The following is a 24,560-nucleotide window of genomic DNA, read 5'->3' as shown; positions in this document are numbered from 1 at the left end:
AATACCCCAGTCAGAACTGCAGTCAGCAGAAACACCTGACCAGGGCTGCAGCCCAGAGACAACTGCATTACCACCTACAACCACCGGAGGGAGCCCAAAAGCAGAATTCACAACAGTTAGGGGTGTGTTGGGGTTAGAGTTGTGATTAGGGTTATGGTTAGGGTTGGGATTAGTGTGTGTTGGGGTTAGGGTTATTAGGATTATGTTTAGGGTTGGGATAAGGGTTTGGAGTGTGTTGGGGTTAGGGTTGGACTTAGAATTGGGGAGTTTCCACTGTTTAGGTACATCAGGGGGTCTCCAAACATGACATGGCTCCACCATTGATTCCAGCCAATTTTGCGTTGAAAAAGTCAAATGGTGCTCCCTCACTTCTGAGCTCTGCGGTGCGCCCAAACAGTGGTTTACCCCCACATATGGGGCTTCAGCATAGTCAGGACAAATTGGACAACAACTTTTGGGGTCCAGTTTCTTCTGTTACCCTTGGGAAAATAAAAAAATTGGGGGCTAAAAAATCTTTTTTATGGAAAACAAAGATTTTTCATTTTTACGGCTCTGCGTTATAAACTTCTTTGAAGCACTTGGGGGTTTAAAGTTTTCACAACACATCTAGACAAGTTCCTTAAGGGGTCTACTGTTGTGAATTCTGCTCTTGGGCTCCCTCCGGTGGTTATAAGTGGTAGCGCTGGATTCCAGCAGTCATCAGGTGTGTCCACTTATTGCAATTCTGACTGGGCTATTTAGTGTTGCTTGACCCTTTAGTCAGTGCCAGTTGTCAATTGTTCCTGGAGGATTCACATCCCTGCTTGGTCTCTCCTGCTTTGCTGTTCATTTCAACAAAGATAAGTTCTGGCTTTGTTTTTTGCAGTCCACATGCTGTGGGCCTATAGTTCAGTACATTTCCATGTTTTGTCTTGTCCAGCTTGGTCTGTATAAGGATTTGTTCAGCCAAGCTGGTATCTCTGGAGATGCAGATATACCCTCCATATCTTAGTTTGATGTGGAGATTTTGTATTTTCTGTGGTGGATATTTTCTAGTCTTTTAATACTGACCGCATAGTACTCTGTCCTATCCTTTCTGATTAGCTAGAGGTGCCTCCTTTGCTAAAACCTGATTTCAGTCTGTATATGTTATTTCCCTCTCCTCTCACAGTCAATATTTGTGGGGGGCTATCTATCCTTTGGGGATTTTCTCTGAGGCAAGATAGAAACGGAAAACTATCTCTAGGGGTATTTAGTCCTCCGGCTGTGTCGAGGTGTCTAGGGAGAGTCAGGTACATCCCACAGCTACTTCTAGTTGCGGTGTTAAGTTCAGGGTCTGCGGTCAGTACAGGTACCACCTTCTCCTGAGTACGTCTCAGCTTGCTCCTAGGCCACCAGATCATAACAGTCTACTTTCCAAAATGGAGTTACTTGTGGGGGGTTTCCACTGTTCAGGCACATCAGGGGCTCTACAAGCGCGACATGGCATCCGATCTTGATTCCAGCCAATTCTGCATTGAAGAAGTCAAACAGCGCTCCTTCCCTTCCGAGCTCTGCCGTGCGCCCAAACAGTGGTTTGTTTACCCCCACATATGGGGAAGTGCTGTATTTATGACAAATTGCACAACAAAGTTTGTGGTTCATTTGCTCTTTTTACACTCGTGAAAATTAAAAAAAAAATTGATTCTGAAGTAAAATGTTTGTAAAAAAAAAAAAAAGTTACCGTATATACTTGGGTATAAGCTGAGAATTTCAGCCCATTATTTTAGGCTGAAATTGCTCCTCTCAGCTTATACTCAAGTCATTCCCAGGCGTCGGCGGGGGAGCGGGGGCTGTGTGATCATACTCACCTGCTCCCAGCGCAGTCCCTGCACGTCCCTGGTTCTCCAAGTACTGACAGCTTCTTCCTGTAGTGAGCGGTCACGTGGTACCGCTCATTACAGTAATGAATAAGGACCCGACTCCACTCCCATAGGGGTGGAGCCGCATATTCTTTATTGTAATGAGCGGTACCATGTGACCGCTCACTACAGGAAGAAGCTGTCAGCGCTTGGAAAACTAGGGACGTGCAGGGACCGCGCCGGGAGCAGGTGAGTATTACGCAGTGCGCGATATTCACCTGCTCCCCGTTCCACCGCCGTCAGCGCCGCTCCGTCTTCCCCGTCCTCTGCAGTGACGCTCAGGTCAGAGGGCGCGATGACGCGATTCAAACGAATCATATAATGCATCTTGAGAAAAGTATCTACACTGCTGGGATTTTTCCATAAATGATGGCAGCCATGGTTAGATGGGAATAATGAATGTGGTGTTAAACCAGTACTGCTACCTTCCATAACACATTAAATTATCTAATATTTATTATGGAATGTATAATGTTAGAATAGAATTCAAACTCTGAAATGAGAGGAAAAAAAAGGGGGAAGTTTCTTTAAAACAATTATTTACATTACAAAAAAGAACATATTGCATGAAAAAGGGAAATGGAGGCGACGCAGATTCATCTTCATGATTCCTATAAGCTGCTGAGAAGACAGGGCTGCGGAATTCGATGTGATGAAGAATCAAAGGAATCCATAAAATGATATTCAAGCATCGTGAATCCCATCCACACCATAGGAAAGAAGGAACGCCCCAACCCACACACAGAGAGACTGCAGCTTCACCTCCCTCCTCCCTGCACTGATGGAGAAGCTTCTGAACATTCACACAGACCTGCAGAACGGAGACCCCAATAAAGTCTTTCGAAGCTTCAAGTAATCACATCTGTGCAAGCATAGAAAAATAGAACAGCTTTGGTTACAAATGACCCCACCGTTTTGTGTTCACAGCTCTCCTGAAATATAACATTGATTCCAAACTCCCTGAGTCTTTTATAAAGGCAGAACAGCAGCATTTACACATAATAAGTTATACAGGCGGTGTCCTCCAGATCACGAGAACCGTCCACGGGGCGCAAGGCGTAAAGTGAGGACCGGGCGTCTCCTGGAGAGTAGAAGAGCAGGAAAAAGAGAGTGTTAGACGAGAAGGGGCATAACCCCGACCCAGGCACAGATACAGACCCCGACACAGATACAGACCCCGGCACAGATACAGACCCCCGGCACAGATACAGACCCCCGGCACAGATACAGACCCCGGCACAGATACAGACCCCCGACACAGATACAGACCCCGGCACAGATACAGACCCCCGGCACAGATACAGACCCCCGGCACAGATACAGACCCCCGGCACAGATACAGACCCCCGGCACAGATACAGACCCCCGGCACAGATACAGACCCCGCCACTGATACAGAACACAGATACAGATACAGACCCTGACACAGATACAGACCCCCACACAGATACAGACCCCGGCACAGATACAGACCCCCGGCACAGATACAGACCCCCGACACAGATACAGACCCCCGGCACAGATACAGACCCCCGGCACAGATCGGCACAGATACAGACCCCCGGCACAGATACAGACCCCCGGCACAGATACAGACCCCCGGCACAGATACAGACCCCCGGCACAGATACAGACCCCGCCACTGATACAGAACACAGATACAGACCCCCGACACAGATACAGACCCCCGGCACAGATACAGACCCCCGGCACAGATACAGACCCCCGGCACAGATACAGACCCCGCCACTGATACAGAACACAGCACAGAGCCCCAGACCCCAGCACAAAGCTCCTGACCCCCCCCCTGGCACAGACACAGACCCCGACCCCAGCACAGAGCCCCAGACCCCTTGCACAAAGCTCCTGCCCCCCCCCCCCCCCGGCACAGACACAGACCCCAGCAAAGAGCCCCAGACCCCAAGCACAAAGCTCCTGACCCCCCCCACAGACACAGACCCCAGCACAAAGCTCCTGACCCCCAGTACAGATACAGACCCCGGCACAGAGTTCAAAACCTTCAGCATAGATAGAGACTGACACAGTTACAGCCCCAGATCCCCAGCACAGACACAGACCACTGTCACAGAGCACAAGACCCACAGACAATCATTGCAGAGTTCAGCAGATAAAGACAATCCATCGCTACACAAAAATACACCTTATATACACTGTACATATAAAGGAGCATATAGTGGAAATACTCCTACATGGAGAACATCTACATGACAGCCCACACCTCCATCATAGGAGACCCCAATGTACGGAGGGAGAACATCCACAGGACAGCCCACACCTCCATCATAGGAGACCCCAATGTACGGAGGGAGAACATCCACATGACAGCCCACACCTCCATCATAGGAGACCCCAATGTACGGAGGGAGAACATCCACAGGACAGCCCACACCTCCATCATAGGAGACCCCAATGTACGGAGGGAGAACATCCACAGGACAGCCCACACCTCCATCATAGGAGACCTCAATGTACGGAGGGAGAACATCCACAGGACAGCCCACACCTCCATCATAGGAGACCCCAATGTACGGAGGGAGAACATCCACAGGACAGCCCACACCTCCATCATAGGAGACCTCAATGTACGGAGGGAGAACATCCACAGGACAGCCCACACCTCCATCATAGGAGACCCCAATGTACGGAGGGAGAACATCCACAGGACAGCCCACACCTCCATCATAGGAGACCTCAATGTACGGAGGGAGAATATCCACAGGACAGCCCACACCTCCATCATAGGAGACCCCAATGTACGGAGGGAGAACATCCACAGGACAGCCCACACCTCCATCATAGGAGACCTCAATGTACAGAGGGAGAACATCCACAGGACAGCCCACACCTCCATCATAGGAGACCACAATGTACGGAGGGAGAACATCCACAGGACAGCCCACACCTCCATCATAGGAGACCCCAATGTACGGAGGGAGAACATCCACAGGACAGCCCACACCTCCATCATAGGAGACCACAATGTACGGAGGGAGAACATCCACATGACAGCCCACACCTCCATCATAGGAGACCACAATGTACGGAGGGAGAGCATCCACAGGACAGCCCACACCTCCATCATAGGAGACCTCAATGTACGGAGGGAGAACATCCACAGGACAGCCCACACCTCCATCATAGGAGACCACAATGTACGGAGGGAGAACATCCACAGGACAGCCCACACCTCCATCATAGGAGACCACAATGTACGGAGGGAGAACATCCACAGGACAGCCCACACCTCCATCATAGGAGACCACAATGTAAGGAGGGAGAACATGCACAGGACGGCCCACACCTCCATCATAGGAGACCCCAATGTACGGAGGGAGAACATCCACAGGACGGCCCACATCTCCATCATAGGAGACCCCAATGTACGGAGGGAGAACATCCACAGGACAGCCCACACCTCCATCATAGGAGACCACAATGTAAGGAGGGAGAACATCCACAGGACAGCCCACACCTCCATCATAGGAGACCACAATGTACGGAGGGAGAACATCCACATGACAGCCCACACCTCCATCATAGGAGACCACAATGTACGGAGGGAGAGCATCCACAGGACAGCCCACACCTCCATCATAGGAGACCTCAATGTACGGAGGGGTATACATCCACAGGACAGCCCACACCTCCATCATAGGAGACCCCAATGTACGGAGGGAGAGCATCCACAGGACAGCCCACACCTCCATCATAGGGGACCTCAATGTACGGAGGGAGAACATCCACAGGACAGCCCACACCTCCATCATAGGAGATCACAATGTACGGAGGGAGAACATCCACAGGACAGCCCACACCTCCATCATAGGAACCCCAATGTACGGAGGGAGAACATCCACAGGACAGCCCACACCTCCATCATAGGAGACCTCAATGTACGGAGGGGTATACATCCACAGGACAGCCCACACCTCCATCATAGGAGACCACAATGTACGGAGGGAGAACATCCACATGACAGCCCACATCTCCATCATAGGAGACCCCAATGTACGGAGGGAGAGCATCCACAGGACAGCCCACACCTCCATCATAGGAGACCCCAATGTACGGAGGGAGAACATCCACAGGACAGCCCACACCTCCATCATAGGAGACCTCAATGTACGGAGGGAGAACATCCACAGGACAGCCCACACCTCCATCATAGGAGATCACAATGTACGGAGGGAGAACATCCACAGGACAGCCCACACCTCCATCATAGGAACCCCAATGTACGGAGGGAGAACATCCACAGGACAGCCCACACCTCCATCATAGGAGACCTCAATGTACGGAGGGGTATACATCCACAGGACAGCCCACACCTCCATCATAGGAGACCACAATGTACGGAGGGAGAACATCCACATGACAGCCCACATCTCCATCATAGGAGACCCCAATGTACGGAGGGAGAGCATCCACAGGACAGCCCACACCTCCATCATAGGAGACCCCAATGTACGGAGGGAGAACATCCACAGGACAGCCCACACCTCCATCTTAGGAGACCTCAATGTACGGAGGGAGAACATCCACAGGACAGCCCACACCTCCATCATAGGAGACCACAATGTACGGAGGGAGAACATCCACATGACAGCCCACACCTCCATCATAGGAGACCACAATGTACGGAGGGAGAACATCCACAGGACAGCCCACACCTCAATCATAGGAGACCACAATGTACGGAGGGAGAACATGCACAGGACGGCCCACACCTCCATCATAGGAGACCCCAATGTACGGAGGGAGAACATCCACAGGACGGCCCACATCTCCATCATAGGAGACCCCAATGTACGGAGGGAGAACATCCACAGGACAGCCCACACCTCCATCATAGGAGACCACAATGTAAGGAGGGAGAACATCCACAGGACAGCCCACACCTCCATCATAGGAGACCACAATGTACGGAGGGAGAACATCCACATGACAGCCCACACCTCCATCATAGGAGACCCCAATGTACGGAGGGAGAACATCCACAGGACAGCCCACACCTCCATCATAGGAGACCACAATGTACGGAGGGAGAACATCCACAGGACAGCCCACACCTCCATCATAGGAGACCCCAATGTACGGAGGGAGAACATCCACAGGACAGCCCACACCTCCATCATAGGAACCCCAATGTACGGAGGGAGAACATCCACAGGACAGCCCACACCTCCATCATAGGAGACCACAATGTACGGAGGGAGAACATCCACAGGACAGCCCACACCTCCATCATAGGAGATCACAATGTACGGAGGGAGAACATCCACAGGACAGCCCACACCTCCATCATAGGAACCCCAATGTACGGAGGGAGAACATCCACAGGACAGCCCACACCTCCATCATAGGAGACCTCAATGTACGGAGGGGTATACATCCACAGGACAGCCCACACCTCCATCATAGGAGACCACAATGTACGGAGGGAGAACATCCACAGGACAGCCCACACCTCCATCATAGGAGACCTCAATGTAAGGAGGGAGAACATCCACAGGACAGCCCACACCTCCATCATAGGAGACCTCAATGTAAGGAGGGAGAACATCCACAGGACAGCCCACACCTCCATCATAGGAGACCTCAATGTACGGAGGGAGAACATCCACAGGACAGCCCACACCTCCATCATAGGAGACCTCAATGTAAGGAGGGAGAAAATCCACAGGACAGCCCACACCTCCATCATAGGAGACCCCAATGTACGGAGGGAGAACATCCACAGGACTGCCCACTCAGGCTCCCCATCTCTAGATTTCCTGGATGGTACAGAACATTCCGGAATATTCCGCAGATAGAAGATAAGACACGTACGTGAGGAGCGGAGGGTCGGGAGACGTCTATGTCTGCAGACAGATGAACCAGCGCGGCGTGAGACACTCCATCTGTACGAATCCGTGGTCCGTGTTGTAGATGAAGCAGTCGCCATCGTTCCTGCAGGAGAGAAGAAGTCTGGAGCATAAAGCGAAACCCCGGGAGCGGGATGTACCACTGTAGGCCTGTCCCACACGTCCAGATAATTCCGGTACCGGAAAATCGGTACCGGAGTTATCCGTGTCCGTGAGCTCACGTGGCACATCAGTGTGGCACACGTGCGGCAGCCGTGTGCCGACTGGGTACCACACGGACCGTGCAGGAGACAGCGCTCCACGTGGTGCCGCCCATTACAGTGATGAATATGCGGCTCCACCTCCCATAGGGGTGGAGCCGCATATTTATGACAGTAATGGGCGGTACCACGTGACCGCTCATACAGGAGAAGCTGCGGCGCGGAGAGGAGCAGCGAGGGAGCCGGGTGAGTATTTCATTAACAGCGGGCGGGCGCACAGGGATCTTTATTTTAAACACAAAAAAAAAATGATTTTTCATATCTTCTCTCCAGCGAACGCTGCTGGAGAGAAGAAATGAATGGCGGCTTCAGCACCACGCTGGGGGGACAGCGCTTATTGTAGTGCTGTCTCCTGCACGGCACACGGACTGCACACGGACAGCATCCGTGTGCGGTACGTGTTTTACACAGACCCATTGACTTTAATGGGTCCGTGTAATCCGTGCGCTCCCACGAACACTGACATGTCTCCATGTTTTGCACACGGACACACGGTCCGTGAAAACACGCTGACATGTGCAGAGACACATTGATTTTAATATGTCTACGTGAGTCAGTGTCTCCGGTACGTGAGAAAACTGTCACCACACGTACCGGAGCCACTGATGTGTGAAACCGGCCTTATATGGGGAGTAATGGCAGCGGGCTGTACCACTGTACATAGGGGGGTGACGGGGAGCGGCCTCTACCACTATACATGGGGGGGTGACAGGGAGCGGCCTCTACCACTGTACATGGGGGGGTGACGAGGAGCGGGCTGTACCACTGTACATGGGGGGTGACGAGGAGCGGGCTGTACCACTGTACATGGGGGGGGGTGACAGGGAGCGGCCTCTACCACTGTACATGGGGGGGTGACGAGGAGCGGGCTGTACCACTGTTCATGGGGATGACAGGGAGCGGCCTCTACCACTGTACATAGGGGGGTGACGAGGAGCGGCCTCTACCACTGTACATGGGGGGTGACGAGGAGCGGGCTGTACCACTGTACATGGGGGGGGGTGACAGGGAGTGGCCTCTACCACTGTACATGGGGGGGTGACGAGGAGCGGGCTGTACCACTATACATGGGGGGGTGACAGGGAGCGGCCTCCACCACTGTACATAGGGGGGTGACGAGGAGCGGCCTGTACCACTGTACATGGGGGGGGTGACAGGGAGCGGCCTCTACCACTGTACATGGGGATGACGGGGAGCGGCCTCTACCACTGTACATGGGGATGACGGGGAGCGGCCTCTGCTACTGTACATGGGGGGTGACGTGGAGCGGCCTCTACCACTGTACATGGGGGGTGACAGGGAGCGGCCTCTACCACTGTATATGGGGGGTGACAGGGAGCGGCCTCTACCACTATACATGGGGGGGTGACAGGGAGCGGACTCTACCACTAGACATGGGGGGGTGACAGGGAGCGGCCTCTACCACTATACATGGGGGTAACGGGAGCGGGCTGTACCACTGTACATGGGGGGGTGACAGTGAGCGGCCTCTACCACTATACATGGGGGGGTGACAGGGAGCGGACTCTACCACTGTACATGGGGGGTGACAGGGAGCGGCCTCTACTACTATACATGGGGGTAACGGGAGCGGGCTGTACCACTGTACATGGGGGGTGACAGGGAGCGGCCTCTACCACTGTACATGGGGGGTGACAGTGAGCGGCCTCTACCACTGTACATGGGGGGTGACAGGGAGCGGCCTCTACCACTGTACATGGGGGTGATGAGGAGCGGTCTCTACCACTGTACATGGGGGGTGATGGGGAGCGGCCTCTACCACTGTACATGGGGGGTGATGGGGAGCGGCCTCTACCACTGTACATGGGGGGTGATGGGGAGCGGCCTCTACCACTGTACATGGGGGTGACGGGGAACGGCATGTACCACAGTATATGGGGGGGGTGACGAGGAGCAGGGATCGACAACAGCTGTTTCGCGCTATTCCAGCGCTTCTACAGGTCTGTAGAATAGCGCGAAACAGCTGTTGTCGACCCCTGCTCACTTCCTCCATGTCCGCACTCCCCCGAGCCGTGAACACGCTGGTATGAATTTTGTATCTTTAATAAAGGACTGAACCACGTCATCTGGTGAGTGCTGCCGCTTATTTTCTTTTGTATTTCTACTGGAATGTCTTTTTTCATGCGAGCACCTCCAGCTACTGAAGTTTCAACCAGAGAAAAAAAACACCCACAATTGACTGTGATTTATCTGCGCTCAGTTCAGAGGCAGCGCTACATTTTTTCTTGACTGCTGGTCTCTACCACTGTACATGGGGGGTGACAGGGAGCGGACTCTACCACTATACATGGGGGGGTGACAGGGAGCGGACTCTACCACTATACATGGGGGGGTGACAGGGAGCGGACTCTACCACTAGACATGGGGGGGTGACAGGGACCGGACTCTACTACTATACATGGGGGGGTGACAGGGAGTGGACTCTACCACTATACATGGGGGGGTGACAGGGAGCGGACTCTACCACTATACATGGGGGGGTGACAGGGAGCGGACTCTACCACTAGACATGGGGGGGTGACAGGGACCGGACTCTACTACTATACATGGGGGGGTGACAGGGAGCGGACTCTACTACTATACATGGGGGGGTGACAGGGAGCTGACTCTTCTACTATTACATGGGGGTGACAGGAAGTGGCCTCTACCACTGCACATGGGGGGGTGACAGGGAGCGGACTCTACCACTATACATGGGGGGGTGACAGGGAGCGGACTCTACCACTATACATGGGGGGGTGACAGGGAGCGGACTCTACCACTAGACATGGGGGGGTGACAGGGAGCGGCCTCTACTACTATACATGGGGGTAACGGGAGCGGGCTGTACCACTGTACATGGGGGGGTGACAGGGAGCGGCCTCTACTACAATACATGGGGGGGCGACGATAGCGGCCTCTACCACTGTACATGGGGGGTGACGTGGAGCGGCCTCTACCACTGTACATGGGGGTGACGTGGAGCGGCCTCTACCACTATACATGGGGGGTGACGGGGAGCGGCCTCCAGCACTGTATAATAGGCATATAATAAGGGAGGACACTACCTGCTGACAGGAGCCGCCCAGAAGTCTTCTCCCCGTGTTATACAATGCGCTGCTGTCTGTAAGGAGAGGAGACGTGAGGTAAGTACCAGCACCGGGTGACATTACTAATGATCGGCAGGAGGCCGCAGCCCCATGATACAGACGGAGCACTCACACGGACCCCAATACCTGCCCTAATAATATGGGGTGAGCCGGACACTGTGCACTACACGTACCTGTGTGACTGGTGCCGTACACTGGTCTTATCCGTGTGCAGTTATAGTATGAGGCCGTCGTCCTCCATGAATGGTCGGGGTGACCGGTCCTACCATCTGCATTATGACCTGTGCTGCCTTCATTATGTGATGGCCGTATCCTGCAGTGCAGTGTTATTAGGCAATATGGCCACTTCTCCTGTAATATTCGTTAATGTTCTGTCCTGTCAGCACCTCTGGATGTATCTCACCTACAATCCTTTACATCTGACTTATTGATTGAGTGCAGGAAATAAGAATTCATTCACCACTGCCTGCAGCCATGTTACAGGGGTCGTCCACTACTAGGACAGCCTCGTCTTACACTAAATGTCGGCCATGATAAAACAATAAAGCCTGTACTCTGCCCCGGTGCCAGAACCTGTGGTCCCGGGGCTGTGATACAGTGGAATGACATGTGATGCCCGGCGCCCAATCAGCGCTGCCGTCACTGTCTCCTGGCAAACTGAACATGAAGAGGAAGTCAGAGATCAGCTGCAGCCGGACTGCAACTTCATGGTCAGTTTGTCCGAAGGCGGAGACAGTGAGGTCAGTGCTGATTGGGCGCCGGGCATCACATGTCATTCCACCGCATCACAGCCCCGGGACCGCGAGTGCCAACACCACAGGAACGAAGCGGTACAGGAGGTGAGTATAGTATAGGCTTTATTATTTTACCAGGCCGAACATTTAGTTTAAGAAGGGAATGTCTTAGTAGTTAAAACCCCTTTAAAGTATACAGCGAACCATGCGCCATGACAGTCCCAGCACTGTGTACAGCCAACTATGCACCATGACAGTCCCAGCACTGTGTACAGCCAACTATGCACCATGACAGTCCCAGCACTGTGTACAGCCGACCATGCACCATGACAGTCCCAGCACTGTGTACAGCCAACTATGCACCATGACAGTCCCAGCACTGTGTACAGCCGACCATGCACCATGACAGTCCCAGCACTGTGTACAACCAACTATGCACCATGACAGTCCCAGCACTATGTAGAGCCGACCATGCACCATGACAGTCCCAACACTGTGTACAGCCAACCATGCACCATGACAGTCCCAGCACTGTGTACAGCCAACTATGCACCATGACAGTCCCAGCACTGTGTACAGCCGACCATGCACCATGACAGTCCCAGCACTGTGTACAGCCAACTATGCACCATGGCAGTCCCAGCACTGTGTACAGCCAACCATGCACCATGACAGTCCCAGCACTGTGTACAACCAACTATGCACCATGACAGTCCCAGCACTGTGTACAGCCGACCATGCACCATGACAGTCCCAGCACTGTGTACAGCCAACCATGCACCATGACAGTCCCAGCACTGTGTACAGCCAACCATGCACCATGACAGTCCCAGCACTGTGTACAGCCAACTATGCACCATGACAGTCCCAGCACTGTGTACAGCCAACCATGCACCATGACAGTCCCAGCACTGTGTACAGCCGACCATGCACCATGACAGTCCCAGCACTGTGTACAGCCGACTATGCACCATGACAGTCCCAGCACTGTGTACTGCCAACTATGCACCATGACAGTCCCAGCACTGTGTACAGCCAACAATGCACCATGACAGTCCCAGCACTGTGTAGAGCCGACCATGCACCATGACAGTCCCAGCACTGTGTACAGCCGACCATGCACCATGACAGTCCCAGCACTGTGTACAGCTGACCATGCACCATGACAGTCCCAGCACTGTGTACAGCCGACCATGCACCATGACAGTCCCAGCACTGTGTACAGCCGACCATGCACCATGACAGTCCCAGCACTGTGTACAACCAACTATGCACCATGACAGTCCCAGCACTATGTAGAGCCGACCATGCACCATGACAGTCCCAACACTGTGTACAGCCAACCATGCACCATGACAGTCCCAGCACTGTGTACAGCCAACCATGCACCATGACAGTCCCAGCACTGTGTACAGCCGACCATGCACCATGACAGTCCCAGCACTGTGTACAGCCGACCATGCACCATGACAGTCCCAGCACTGTGTACAGCCGACCATGCACCATGACAGTCCCAGCACTGTGTACAGCCGACCATGCACCATGACAGTCCCAGCACTGTGTACAGCCGACCATGCACCATGACAGTCCCAGCACTGTGTACAGCCGACCATGCACCATGACAGTCCCAGCACTGTGTAGAGCCGACCATGCACCATGACAGTTGCTACTCTCACAATACAGGAGGTCACACAGTCATCACCTTTGTGTCCTCCTCATTTAGGAGTCTGGAGTTTCTGGTCCTGCAGTAATCTGCGCTGCCGGAGAACGTCTCCTTCCTCTCATATATAACACAATTGCCTGCAATAGAGAAGTAGAAGGAGATTATACTGTACGAGGGGTCCTGAGATGGCAGGGGGCGAGGAGCCTGGTCAGGGCATATGTCACGTGTGGCGCAGAGGGGCCCACCTGCTCTAATACACTGGTCAGTGTATAACATTGAGGGCCACACCTGTCACTTTCCTTCTAGGCTACGCACAGTCGACTATACACAGCCATGAGCTACAGTATAGCTAAGGGTCAGAACCAGTATGTGAGGAGATAGCGGACCAGGAACCAGGGAACGGTGGAAACCAAAAATGCACCACATGTAGAATGGCCGCTCCTGGAAGCTGAGGAGGACCCCTGCCCACTGCCATGAAATGCCCCCATACCGGGCCTGTGACCCTCTATAGGAGCTGGTAAAATGTGAACTTACTGGTCATAGTGGGGGAGGATGATGGACCCATACTGGAGGCTCTGGATAGAAGACCCTATAGAGGAAAGAGACCAGTGGTGACGTCAGTGATGGGGTCTTCTCTATCAGTGTAGTATGTACATTGTGGGGGTGATAATCAATGACCACAGCACAGACCGGACCCTTCATATCATTACATAATGATATTGACACTTTATATATTATTTTAGGAGAGTCTTCCCCCCTGAATCATGAACAATCACCTGGGGGTCTTCATTTCTGGCACCTGATGAAGAAACAGACACAGGACAGTTCATTACCACCGGAAATCCTACAAACAAATAATGAAGCATCACTGATCTGTGTCCAGACCCCCGAGATGTCAGCTGCCCCCGCACCCCGATATAACGGAGAGCGTCTATCACCTGGATTATGGAGGGTCCCTCTGAGCACTAGCACCAGGATGGCGACTACAAGGACTCCTCCGCCTGCCAGGACGAGCCGCGTGGTGCAAAGCTGTAAGACAAGAGGAGAAGATGGAGTCTCAGGTGCCGGGGTCTGAGCTGTGTGTGACCGGGGTCCAGCGCTGACCCTACTGACAGCGGCACAACCCCAGAAGACGCAGCGTGACACATGTATCACTAGGACAGACATGTAGAGAAGGTGGGACACCGCTACTAGAGAAGAGGGGACACCGCCACTAGAGGAGATGAGACTCCGACACTAGAGAAGGTGAGACACCGCCACTAGAGAAGGGGGGGGACACCGCCACTAGAGAAGGGGGGGACACCGCCACTAGAGGAGATGAGACTCCGACACTAGAGAAGGTGAGACACCGCCACTAGAGAAGGGGGGGACACCGCCACTAGAGAAGGGGGGGGACTCCGACGCCAGAGAAGGGGGGACACCACCAGGAGATGCAGCCACAATCGGATCACAGGCTTCCCACTAACATGGGTCACTGAGGTCTCTGCGGTCAGTGGTGTCAGGAGCCATGACGTGTCGTCCATGGATTGTGTCCGCTGACCCCTCACTGCACGCGGCTCCGCTGACACTTACCTCCGGCCTCCATTGTTTTCTCTCTGGTGTTGCAGGAATTGTAATTTCTGTCCGGAGCTCGGATGGGTCACTCATCTGGAAGGAAACGGAGAAACTCCGCTAAGTGCAATCACAGAGACAGTGACATCAGCGCGCGATGTGTGATGTCACCGGGGGACCCAGGACATAGGTCCTCCATCATCATCTAGCATCATATATGGTGGAGACCCCCATCATCATCATCCATCATCATCTATGGGAGAGACCCCATCATCATCATCCAGCATCATCTACGGGAGAGATCCCATCATCATCATCCAGCATCATCTACGGGAGAGATCCCATCATCATCATCATCCAGCATTATCTATAGGAGAGACCCCTCCATCAATAATCAATGATCATCATCCATCTTCGCTTCTCACCAGGTCCGGTGTGTGACAGCGCAGGCAGGAGGCGGAGGAGCAGTGAGCGTGAGGCTGAGTGCTGAGAGCCTCCACGCCTTATATACCGCTGACACATCGCTCAGCGCCGCCCCTTTCCCCCATTCATCCTCCTGCAGAGCACGGCAGCGGTCGCTGACGCACATATTGGTTCGCACAGCTTGTTGCGGTTTGTCCCTGACTGGGAGGAGCCGACGTACAGCCCTGTGTGTACAGGCGACTGGGCTCCTCCCACATGAGCTCATACAGGACTGTGATTGGTAGTGAGTGCAGTTCCAGTCACTGGAGGCTGTTGATTGGCCGCTGCAGGATGCGGTGAGGATTTCACCTCACTCATTCATTCATTTCATAATATGAAGCACGTGTGAACCAAACACATCACATCCTTCACAGCAGTAACCGCGCACACGCCCTATGTAACAACCTTACACAATTGAGTTTTCAGACTGCAGGAACCAACCCCTGTCTACTTTTTTTCCTTAACCCCTTAGTGACAGAGCCAAAGTTGTGAAATCAGTGTCACTTTATGTGGTAATAACTCTGGAGCTTCGACAAATCCCAGTGATTTTCAGATTGTTTTTTCGTGACGCATTACACTTTATGATAACGGTAAATTTAGATCGATATCTTTTGTGTTTATAAAAAAATATCAGAAATTTGAAAAAATGTTAATAAATTAGCAATTTGCAAACTTTGATTATCCCGTTAATCCAGATAGTCACACCACAGCGAACCATTAATAAATAACATTTCCCACATGTCGGCTTTACATCAGCACCATTTGTAAAATGTTTATTTTGTTTACATTTTGGGAGGTTTAAAAATGTAGCAGCAATTTTTCATTTTTTCAAGGAAATTTACAAAAAACATTTTTTAGGGACTTATCCATGTTTGCAGTGACTTTAGGGGTCTCATATATTGGGAAACCCCCAAACATGATACCATTTTATAAACAGCACCCCGACATATAGAAAACTGCAGTCAGGTAGTTTATTAACCCTTCAGGTGCTTCACAGGAATTAATGCAAAGTGGTATGACATGAAAATGTGCATTTTAACCACCTAAATGCCTCTAACTTCTGAGCAGATTACTACAGCCATCAGACTGTAAGGCCGCTATTTGGTCGTGAATTGCCGGCAAACATCAGGACCACACAATCGTGACCTGAGGGCACCAATTTGGATAAAGAGGAAGCCCCCACACTCTGTTAACCATTTATAATGATGTAGTCACTATTGACAGCAGCATCTAAGGGGTTAATCAGATTTTTACAGTGCAAACACTGATCATGGCTGATACAGCAAGTTGTCAGCTATAGTGGACAGCCAATGGCTGCGGGATTGTCACCTGTATGGGGAGGCTATTCTCTTATATCTCAGGTCAGTAAGGGGTTAAGATCCGCATAGATCCACATGTGTCTTCGCACCTATGCGTTCTGTGCAGATGTGTCCCCATGTGACGTTTTGATGTGTTCGGCAGGCACAGAACGCATGTCCCTGCGTACAAACAGAGGTACGGAAGACACATGTGGATCTTAAGGAATCAAGTATGCAGACGTCCGCTGTGGACTGAGAGGCAAGTGTGCAACCATGGAGTGCTACTGTTTATTTCCTGCTCTTTCTTTTTTCCTGCTGGAGTAAGTGACGGAGTCAGCGGCTTTGTGTTCCTTCACAACTGTTAGCAGTCTGGGTGTCTTGAGAACATTGATTCTGTTAACAACGTTGCAGACAAGGCAGCCCACAACCAGACCGGCCCTTCTTGCATTTGCCAGAATTACCAGATGGCCAGTCCGGCCCTGTGTCTGCCCCATCAGTACCACACAGACAGCCGGCAGGGAAGAAGCGTTACAGTAAGCGCTGTTCCCCGGCGCCGGGTGAAGAACACAGCTCTCATCATTGTCCCCTGCCGGCGATCGGTGTCAGCAGGGGAGAATGATGAGATTTAGGCCGGGGTCACACTCGCGAGTGCAATGGGAGAAACTCACGCATTAAGTCCCTTCACTGCCGCTGGCACTCAGGATCGGAGCATGTATTTCTATGCAGCTCAACGCTCCGGTCCCAAATGCCAATTCTATCTATCTATCTATGTTCTATCTATCTATCTATCTATCTAGTGAAAAAAAGGGGAACAGCACAGATATACTTATCTTTGGGTGCAAGGCCCCCAGATAACCAGTCCACCGATCATCCAAGTTCAAATATAATCAAAAGAAGAGGCAGCACTCCATATTCCAAAGTGAAAAAAATGTGCAGGATTTAATCACATCTCAAGGCGACGTTTCAGCTTGCAATGAGCTTTTCTCAAGCAGTGAATATGTCCATGTGCTCCATCTTTATACATATCTTAACTATCCTCAATTACTACAAGGTGCTTTTCATTACAAATTAAAGTGCCATTGTGCATGTGTTATTGTGCTAATTAGAAACATATTAAAAACATATTACTTTCTCTTTTCATAGACCTGTACAGTTCTTAACAGGTATAACATTTTTACTTTACCCTTGTGGACGCATGTTCGGCGTGGGGGACGCCATTCTGTTTGTTCGGCGTCTAGTGAAACCTACTGCGCATGTCCAATGCGTCACCGCTGTGAACTAACTGGCCGGCCAATCAGCCGTATTGTGTGTCATTCGCTGACTGCGCCTGCGCGCGTCGTATCCACACCGCCATATTTGTTGTGGCTATTTCCTTATTACTTTTTTAATGGCAATATTAATCGCTTCATCTTTCCATATATAATCTAATCATCGCCTTATGGACTTCCTCTAGTTCCCCTTTTTTTCACTATATCCATGTCTGGAAATTTTTGCACAGTGAGATTTTGTATAATTTTTTATATACTTAACATCCTTAAGCCATTTTTTGGAGACATGGAGGAACACTCCATGGATCCAGGAGTCTTCAATTACACTGTTGAGGATGAGGAACGCATACTAAATAATATTGAGGGAGATGCTGCCTTCCTAAAGAAACCATCAATAATAGTGATGAAGCATATATATGAAAATGACAATAAGCGGCTGATTAGCTCACAACTGCATCTTACTACTTTGGGTCAATATTATAAGGAACATAAAATACCAAGAGGACTGAGGTCCAATATAAGACCTAATTTATTTATGAACAATTCTACCTTTTGCACCAGATTTACTATGATATCAAATAAATATGCAATGGATGTGATGTTGCTTAATATTGAATACTTACAACTGGAGGTGAAAAAGCTACAATTGAGCGTGAATGAGAAAGAAAAAAAGATACAGGAAATACTTAATAAAGAGGACTGGATTATGTTCAAAGAGAAAGTGGAAAAAGATTTTTGCAAATTTCGGAGTGATCTTGAGGAAACAAAAAGAAAAAAATGGAGTAGGGACACAAGTGACTATGAAAATGGCCAGGTGTACACATGGCAGAGTGATAATGCCAGGATGCCATGGAGGAAGAGAAGTCATTCTGAGAACAGAGGGACATGTAATATTAACAATGTATGGTCTGGTAATAAATTTGTTTTTAATAGATCTGACGGATGGAGTGGAAAACGCAAAAGAAGGGGAGGCAAGCGCCACCACCGGAACAAAAAAGAAAATGGAAAAGAGCAAGCCTCAAAGACCACCGAACCTCAGGAAGAGGGATCTGAACTAGTAATCAACATTTCGCATAAGGTATTGACAGATATGGAGGTAGCGGTACTTAGCAAGGGACTATCATTTAGCCCAAGCTCACATGTGGACTGGTTTGGGCTACAATTAGACTTGGGACAATTCTTTAGGAGAATTAAACTGAAGGAATGGTTCTTTGATAAGGATCTCTCAGGGAAAGAAAAAACAAGTGAATTTGATCTTAAGGGAGTTGAGTTGAGGAAGGAGAGTAATTTTAGTCCTCCAACAAGTTCCAGTGTAGTGGAGGCATTTGAAAAGGCAGTGCTTATGGACGTTGAGACTTTGAGGAGTAAAACTGTAAAGGGATACAAGTATCCTAATATCTTGAAAGAGGAATATGCAGCATTGCAGGATCTTGTCCATGACGGCGACATCGTAGTCAAACCCGCGGATAAGGGGGGCGCTGTCGTCGTCATGGACAGGACAATGTATGTAAATGAAATTAGGAGACAATTACAGGATGAGAGTGTGTATTGTCAAATGGAGCATGACCGCAAATATAATATAATATTGGTAGAGAGATCAAAATGATACTAAAAGAAGCATTGGAAGGAGGCATTATAGATCAGGATTTACAAGAGTACTTATTAGTTGAAAACCCACGGACTCCAGTCCTATACGTAATACCGAAAATACACAAGACCTTAGACAACCCACCTGGTCACCCGATTATATCGGGGGTAGGGTCAATTTTTAACAAAATGTGTATCTTCTTAGATAAAGTATTCAACCCCATTGTGAAAAATGGAAAGTCATATGTAAAGGATACAACAGACTCCCTTAATAAATTAGAAGGGGTTAAATTGGACCAAGAGGTAATTTTAGCCTCCTTTGACGTTGTATCATTGTATACATCTATAGACCATGAACGGGGATTAAAGGCGATAGAAAAGAAGTTAAATATAGCTGAATATACCACAGAAGGAAGGACGTTCATATTGAAACTACTGGAAACTATACTTAGGCGAAATTATTTTTTATTTGGAGATGTTTTTTATATGCAAAAACGAGGAACAGCAATGGGGGCCAACATGGCCCCCTCGTATGCAAATTTGGTGATGGAAGTGCTGGAGGAGGAGCACATCTACACGTCCAGCCACTTCCAGCATGTGCTGGTCTGGTGGAGATACGTGGATGATGTGTTCCTCCTCTGGACGGGATCACAGGATACTTTGGAGGAATTCCTCAATTTCCTAAATACTATAGACCAGACGATCAAATTCACGTTGGTGTCGTCTGGAGTAGAAATACAATTCCTGGACGTACTAATTAAACAAATACAGAATAAATTGATTACCACCTTGTTTGTAAAAAGTACCGATAGAAACAATTTGCTAACATACGACAGTCAACACCCACGCAGCATGATCAGGTCCATACCACTTGGCCAGTTGCTTAGAGTGCAATGAATTGTTCAGAGTGAAGATGAGGTGGATATGGTAATGGATTCCCTCTTAAGAAAATTTCAGAATAGGGGATATCCAAGAGAACTTCTGGTGAATACTAAGGAGAGGGTTTTAAAATTGGATAGAAAAGAATTGATTAAAAAGAAAACAAATAATAGGAGGGTAAAAAATTTGGAACGGATACTGTAGCGCCCCCACTGCCGCAGGACCGAGGGGAACCCGGTACCGGGCCTGCGAGTCTCTGCTCTGGGGTTGTCACGGCGGCTAGGCCCAGTCCGTGACCCTGCCGTGGGGCGCACAGTGAAAGATATGATGGATAATGGTGGTGGTAGTGATGTTGTAGTAGTGAGGCTGTGGTGGTGCGGTGCAGTAAATAACGAGGACACCAAGTTGCAGTCTCTTTACCTCTTTACTGAAGATCTCTGGGTCCTCAGTCCGGAACACGGTTCACCAGGCTGCGCAAGTCCGGCCGGTCCAATGGCACCTCCAGAGTTCTCTTCACAGGTGGAAATCGGTGCCTTCCTTCTAGCGCTATGTGTTGTGGTCCTTTCCTGCTGTGCTTACGGAAAGTCCCCCACAACTGTTGTGTCTGTTTCTTAAGTTCCCTCACAACTCGATTAGATGATGTTCTGCTAATCCTCCGTCCCTCCCTGGTTTTCTGGTTGGAACGGCACCCGTTTGACGGGTAGGCTCGGAGCTCTTCCGGGACCCTAGAGTCGCCCCTCTCCACAGGTTGCCCCCCAAGACTGCATAGGTGATTTAGGTGAGACAGCCCGCCTTTAACTGACTGTCCTGCCGCTGTTTGAAGTATTGCTTGAAGCTGAATGTTATGATACTCCCTCGGCGTTCCGGCCACCGGTAGTGCGCCTCAGTAGGATGTTGCTTCGGTCTTACAGCACGACTCCTACTGGTATTTCTCCTTTTGCGTGATCTCGTTTCTCACTCAGCACAATCTATCTCGCTTCTAGTCCTTCCTTGGGCACCGCCGCTATGCTGAGCAGGCACGGTCCCGTTACGTTCGTTCAAGTTGCCAAGCCTCTGTCAGGATCCCACCCCTGACAGAGACCCTACTGTATCTTCCCCCACAACACCCTCTGCCACAAGGTGTTGCCTGGTTCCAACCCAGTCAGCTTTCTGATCTAACTTCCTGCCTGACCCCCAGTTTACCCTCTATGGTGGGGAGTGGCCTAGTGAATAGAACCCTTAGCTCCCCCCGGAGGCCCGGCTGTGAAATGTATTGGTGTCTGTGATACCTGATCAGATGAACTCCTTCAGTGCCATCAGACGCACCATAGCTCCCCATAGTGGCGGAGCCACAGTACTGCAACGACCAGGACTCTGGGGCGCTGCACTCCCCCCTGGTTAAACACAGTACTCCGGGACTGGGAAGAAAACAACAATACAAGTTAGCAAAAAGACATACAGTTTTGTTGAGTGCAATAACAATAAGTATACTTGAACAGGCTTCCCTTTATGGGAGGTAAGGACACTTGAACGTTACAAACATGGTTAACGTTATAAATTACAGGCTATAAATAACTCCTGTTACCCAACCGGGTATTCTATTAAGTGCAAAATTGTTGAACAATAATTTAACATTGCCTTTAAGGACATACACTCTAAATCCACTAAAGACCTTCCTATAATCACATTATAAGGTAGTTTAACTTTTTCATTCTCCTTCTTTAGATCTGCAGGACCGCCTGTCATATCGGCACCAGACCTTCTGCCTCTCCTTTCGGTTACAGGACCGCCCCTGTCATGGTTCCCAATGGCAAGGGAACGTCAGAAACATATAATTAACGAACGAGCTCTCGGGTGATGGAAACTTGAGTTGACCGTGAGCTAAATCTACCACACAATTAACAGTAGCCAGGGAGCATACCTACGACTTCCTAGATGCCACGCGCCAGCCGGAGAACTAACTACGCCTGGTAGAGGAAGGAACAGACCTGGCTTACCTCTAGTGAAATTCCCCAAAGATAATAGCAGCCCCCACATATATTAACGGTGATTTCAGATGAAAAGACATACCCAGAATGAAAGTAGATTTAGCAAAGAGAGGTCCACTTACTAGATAGCAGAAGGATACAAAAGAGGACTTCACGGTCAACTGAAAACCCTTTCAAAAACCATCCTGAAATTACTTTAAGACTCCTGTGTCAACTCATCACACAGGAGTGGCAATTTCAGCCCACAAGAGCTACCAGCAACAGAAAATGACAAAACTGTACACTGGACAAAAATACAAAAACGATAAGGACAATGAGTCCACTTAGCTGATCAGCAGACTAGTAGCAGGAACATGCAACCGAAAGGCTCTGGTTACAATGATGACCGGCAAGGAAATGACTGGAGAGCAAGGCTAAATAGGAAACTCCCAAACGCTGATGGAAGCAGGTGAACAGAAGCAGCAAAGTGCAAACAAGTCACCAGTACCACCAGCAACCACCAGGGGAGCCCAAAAAGCGGATACACAACAGTACCCTCCCCTTAAGGAGGGGTGTTATGATTTTCCCAATGGCAGGGAAATCAAAATAACAACGGACTAGCTCTCGGATGATGGGAACTAAAGTGACCGTGACCTGAACCTGACACAACACTGGAAGTAGCCGGGGAGTGTTTCCTACGATGCCCTAGACACCACGCGCCAGCCGGAGATCTAACTACCCCTATCAGAGGAATATACAGGCCTGCCTTACCTCCAGAGATGAACCCCAAAAGGAGATAGCAGCCCCCCACAGATATTGACGGTGAGTCAAGAGGAAAAGACATACGTAGGATGAACAGCAGATTTAGCACAGTGAGGTCCGCTTACTAGATAGCAGAAGTACAGGAAGGAGTCACTTCACGGTCAACTTCAAAACACTACTCAAAAACACCATCCTGAAATTACTTTAAAACTCCAGTGACAACTCATGCCACTGGAGTGGCAATTTCAGTCCACGAGAGCTTCCAGCTACAGAGAGTCACATTGCAAATAGCTGGACAAAAATAGCATTAACTAGAAACAAAATTCAACTTAGCTGAACAGGATCTTGAGGCAGGAGAATGCAACAGAATGCTACTGATACATTGTTGGCCGGCATCGGACCAGCAGCCAAACAGCCTTAAATAGGAAACTCCCCTAATGGGTGTCAACAGGTGATCAAGGATAGAAGAAGGCAAATAAGTGGCACTACCATAAAACACCACCGGGGGAGCCCACAAACAGAATTCACAACAGTACCCCCCCCTTAAGGAGGGGGCACCGAACCCTCACCAGAACCACCAGGGCGATCTGGATGAGCACTATGAAATGCACGAACCAAATCAGGAGCATGAACATCAGATGCTGTCACCCAAGAATTATCCTCCTGACCATAGCCTTTCCACTTAACCAGATACTGAAGTTTCCGTCTGGAAACACGGGAGTCCAAGATCTTTTCCACCACATACTCCAACTCACCCTCAACCAGCACAGGAGCAGGAGGATCAGCAGACGGAACAACCGGCACCTCATACCTCCGCAATAATGACCGATGAAAAACATTATGAATAGTAAAAGATGCTGGGAGGTCCAAACGAAAGGACACAGGATTGAGAACCTCCAGAATCCTATAAGGGCCGATAAACCGAGGCTTAAACTTAGGAGACGAGACCTTCATAGGAACAAATCGAGAAGACAACCAAACCAGGTCCCCAACACAAAGACGAGGACCGACACGCCGATGACGATTAGTGAACTGTTGAGTCTTCTCCTGGGACAACTTCAGATTGTCCACAACCCGTCCCCAAATCTGATGCATTCTATCAACCACAGCATCTACTCCAGGACAATCCGAAGACTCCAATTGACCGGACGAAAAGCGAGGGTGAAACCCTGAATTACAAAAAAATGGAGAAACCAAAGTGGCAGAACTGGCCCGATTGTTAAGGGCAAACTCTGCCAATGGCAAAAAATCAAGCCAATCGTCCTGATCAGCGGA

At 50.2% G+C, this 24,560-nt stretch overlaps 1 protein-coding gene across 2 annotated transcripts; it reads right to left on the bottom strand.

The window, feature by feature from the left end:
• Positions 1–2,247: 2,247 nt before the first annotated feature.
• On the bottom strand, positions 2,248–15,627 carry LOC143808813 (uncharacterized). Of its 2 annotated transcripts, none has more exons than XM_077291875.1 (9): positions 15,509–15,627; positions 15,105–15,179; positions 14,471–14,561; positions 14,309–14,376; positions 14,067–14,121; positions 13,572–13,669; positions 11,094–11,149; positions 7,731–7,850; positions 2,248–2,961 (listed from the first exon to the last, which is right to left on the bottom strand). In XM_077291875.1, exons 2-8 carry the CDS (start codon positions 15,177–15,179, stop codon positions 7,757–7,759), a joined length of 537 nt encoding a protein of 178 aa, XP_077147990.1. In that variant the 5' UTR covers positions 15,509–15,627; the 3' UTR covers positions 2,248–2,961; positions 7,731–7,756. The 2 variants fall into 2 exon arrangements, with proteins under 2 accessions (XP_077147990.1, XP_077147991.1); XM_077291876.1 differs by having other exon boundaries at positions 2,321–2,961; positions 14,309–14,331.
• Between the last annotated feature and the right edge of the window lie 8,933 nt (positions 15,628–24,560).

Source organism: Ranitomeya variabilis, chromosome 2, assembly GCF_051348905.1.
Source record: "Ranitomeya variabilis isolate aRanVar5 chromosome 2, aRanVar5.hap1, whole genome shotgun sequence".
Lineage (NCBI taxonomy): Eukaryota > Metazoa > Chordata > Amphibia > Anura > Dendrobatidae > Ranitomeya > Ranitomeya variabilis.
The sequence above is the reverse complement of the archived record's forward strand: the minus strand, read 5'-3'. Positions and strand labels throughout refer to the sequence as shown.